The sequence below is a fragment of the Condylura cristata genome, unplaced genomic scaffold (assembly GCF_000260355.1).
Source record: "Condylura cristata isolate star-nosed mole 26May11 unplaced genomic scaffold, ConCri1.0 scaffold00009, whole genome shotgun sequence".
NCBI lineage: Eukaryota > Metazoa > Chordata > Mammalia > Eulipotyphla > Talpidae > Condylura > Condylura cristata.
Genome location: NW_004567110.1, coordinates 2,030,916 through 2,033,037, shown reverse-complemented (window position 1 = coordinate 2,033,037; position 2,122 = coordinate 2,030,916). Strand labels below are relative to the sequence as shown.

Below are 2,122 nucleotides of genomic sequence, written 5' to 3'. Positions count from 1 at the left end.
GCGTGGCCGGGGCGCGTGGCCGGGGCGCGGGCACGGGGCAGCGCCCAGGAGCTGTGCCATCCCCAGGTGCTGACGTGCCTCCTGACGGAGCAGCGGGTGGTGCTGTTTGCCTCCAGCTGGGCCCTGCTGACGCTGGTGGCCGAGTGCTTCCTGGCCTTCCTGCACCCGCTGCAGTGGCAGCACACCTTCGTGCCCGTGCTGTCCGGCCAGATGCTGGACTTCCTCATGGCCCCCACCGCCTTCCTCATGGGCTGCCACCTTGACCACTTTGAAGAGGTCAGCAAGGTCAGTGTCCGTCGTCAGGCCTGCGGCCAGGTGCCGGCGCCGGGGTGAGTGTGCTCGGGTGGGCGCCGGCCTGGGGGGTGGCGGCGGGCTGCGCCTGGACACACAGGCGGGGGCGCGCCCACCCTCCTCTGGCCCGGCCTCGGTGTGTCCTGGCGCCAGGGCCTTCACCGCCCTTGATCGGGCTCACAGCAGCCCAGGATGCGTGTGCAGCCACGGCCGGGCCGGGCGGCTCTGGCCGCCGAGAGTGAGGGGCCGTGACGGGCTGCTCGCCCGCGTGGCCTCGGTGTCCCGCTCCCGGCCGGTTCTGGCTGGGGCCTCACATCCCGCAGCGCCCAGACGCTGGGCCGCGTGGCCGCGTGGCCACATGACTGTGTTTGGTGGAGCCGCGGAGGACCCTTGATGCCACGTCTGCTGGCCGGGCCTGCCCTAGGTGGCCGTCACTTGTTCTGTGTCTGACCTGGGGACGCTTAGGCCTCGGGTCCTGCTGGGGCGTCCTGCCGGGCCGGCCACCTCCAGCCAGGGCTCGCCCCAGGGTGCTGCTGGGGAGGGGCGGCCCTGGGCACGTGAGGCGCGAAGCCCAGGGCCACTTGTGACCTGGCGCCGCGGCCCGGCCTCACCTCCCTCAGACACGCAGCGCCCGCTCGGTCAGCGGCCCCCCACCCTGCCGAGCGCCCGGCTGGCCACCTCAAGAATTCTGAGCGTGTGTCCCTACCCAGGGCGGGGCTGCAGGCAGAGCAGGCTGCTGGCCAGCACGGTGCTGAAGGCCCGCGCTGGGCCCTGGAATGTTCTGCCAGCTCCCCGAGGAGCGGCTGCAGGCTTGCACCAGGGCCAGGGTAGCCGGCCGGACCCCCGGGGCCTCGACCCAAAGGCACAGGCCGGCCTGGTTTCCCCAGGCCCTGCTCACCCTGCTCGGGCATAGACCGCCCTGGGGTGACCGCACCTTCGTACTCACTGGGGTGGCTGCCTCGGGCCGCGAGGTGTGTCCCGGCGTCTGCGGAGCTGGCCCCGAGTCCGGCCCTCATGGCGCCTCCCTGCCCGCTGCAGGAGGCGGACGGTCTGGTCCTGGTCAGTGTGGACAGCGGGAGCGTCAGCTACTCCAACGTCGCTGTCCCCAACATCCCGCTCCTGGAGGCTCAGACGTTCGTCCAGAGGTAAGGGCCCGGCCTGGTCCCACGGAGCCGCGGGCAGTTTTATCTTAAAACAAAAAGGTGCGTGTGTCTGCCCTGGTCTTGCTTCCAGGCTGACTGTGGCCGCCCGGCTCCAAGCCTGGCCAGGGTCGGCTGCCACGGAGCCCCTCGGCCCTTGTCCTGTCACTGCGCGGCACAGCCTCGCCTGGCCGTGCGCCGGGAACAAGCCCCTGGGCCCCGGGCGTCCCCGCAGCCCCGAGCCGGGTGACCCTCGTCGCTGGCCAGCCGGACTGTCCCCTCCGCCGTGTCCCCCGCGCACGGTGCACACTCGGGCTGGGCAGGCCCCGGGCCCTGGGGGAGCCCTTGGGTCTGAGGGGCGCTCAGGACACAGGCCCTGGCCCCTATGGGCTGGGGGGGGGCAGGCCAGGCTCCCCACTTTATCCTGTTTCTCCTCGGGCTTCATGTGAAGCCGCAGGTGGGGTGCTCCCGCTTCTGGGCCGGCCCCGGGGTCTACTGTCAGACACCCGTGTCCTGTGCGCCCTAGCGCTGTCCGGGCGTCCCGAGGAACATGGCTGTGCCCCAACCTCACCCGCCCCTGTGGCCGTCCTGGGCCTCCTGGCGCCGCCTCCGTGGCTCTCCAGCCTGGGGGCTCATAGCCCCGGGCAAGCTAGGCCTCTCGCTGTGCCCGGGCGCCCCCCCCGGCCTCTCGC

The 2,122-nt window shown here is 72.5% G+C and overlaps 1 protein-coding gene across 1 annotated transcript in view; it reads left to right on the top strand.

Annotated features, from left to right (window-relative positions):
- Positions 1–2,122, top strand: part of DENND3 (DENN/MADD domain containing 3) — a 57,992-nt gene that overhangs the window by 43,352 nt on the left and 12,518 nt on the right. The window contains exons 8-9 of the mRNA XM_012722887.1: positions 50–285; positions 1,330–1,436. Coding sequence (XP_012578341.1) covers positions 50–285; positions 1,330–1,436 — 343 coding nt within the window. The remainder of the gene's footprint in view (positions 1–49; positions 286–1,329; positions 1,437–2,122) is intronic.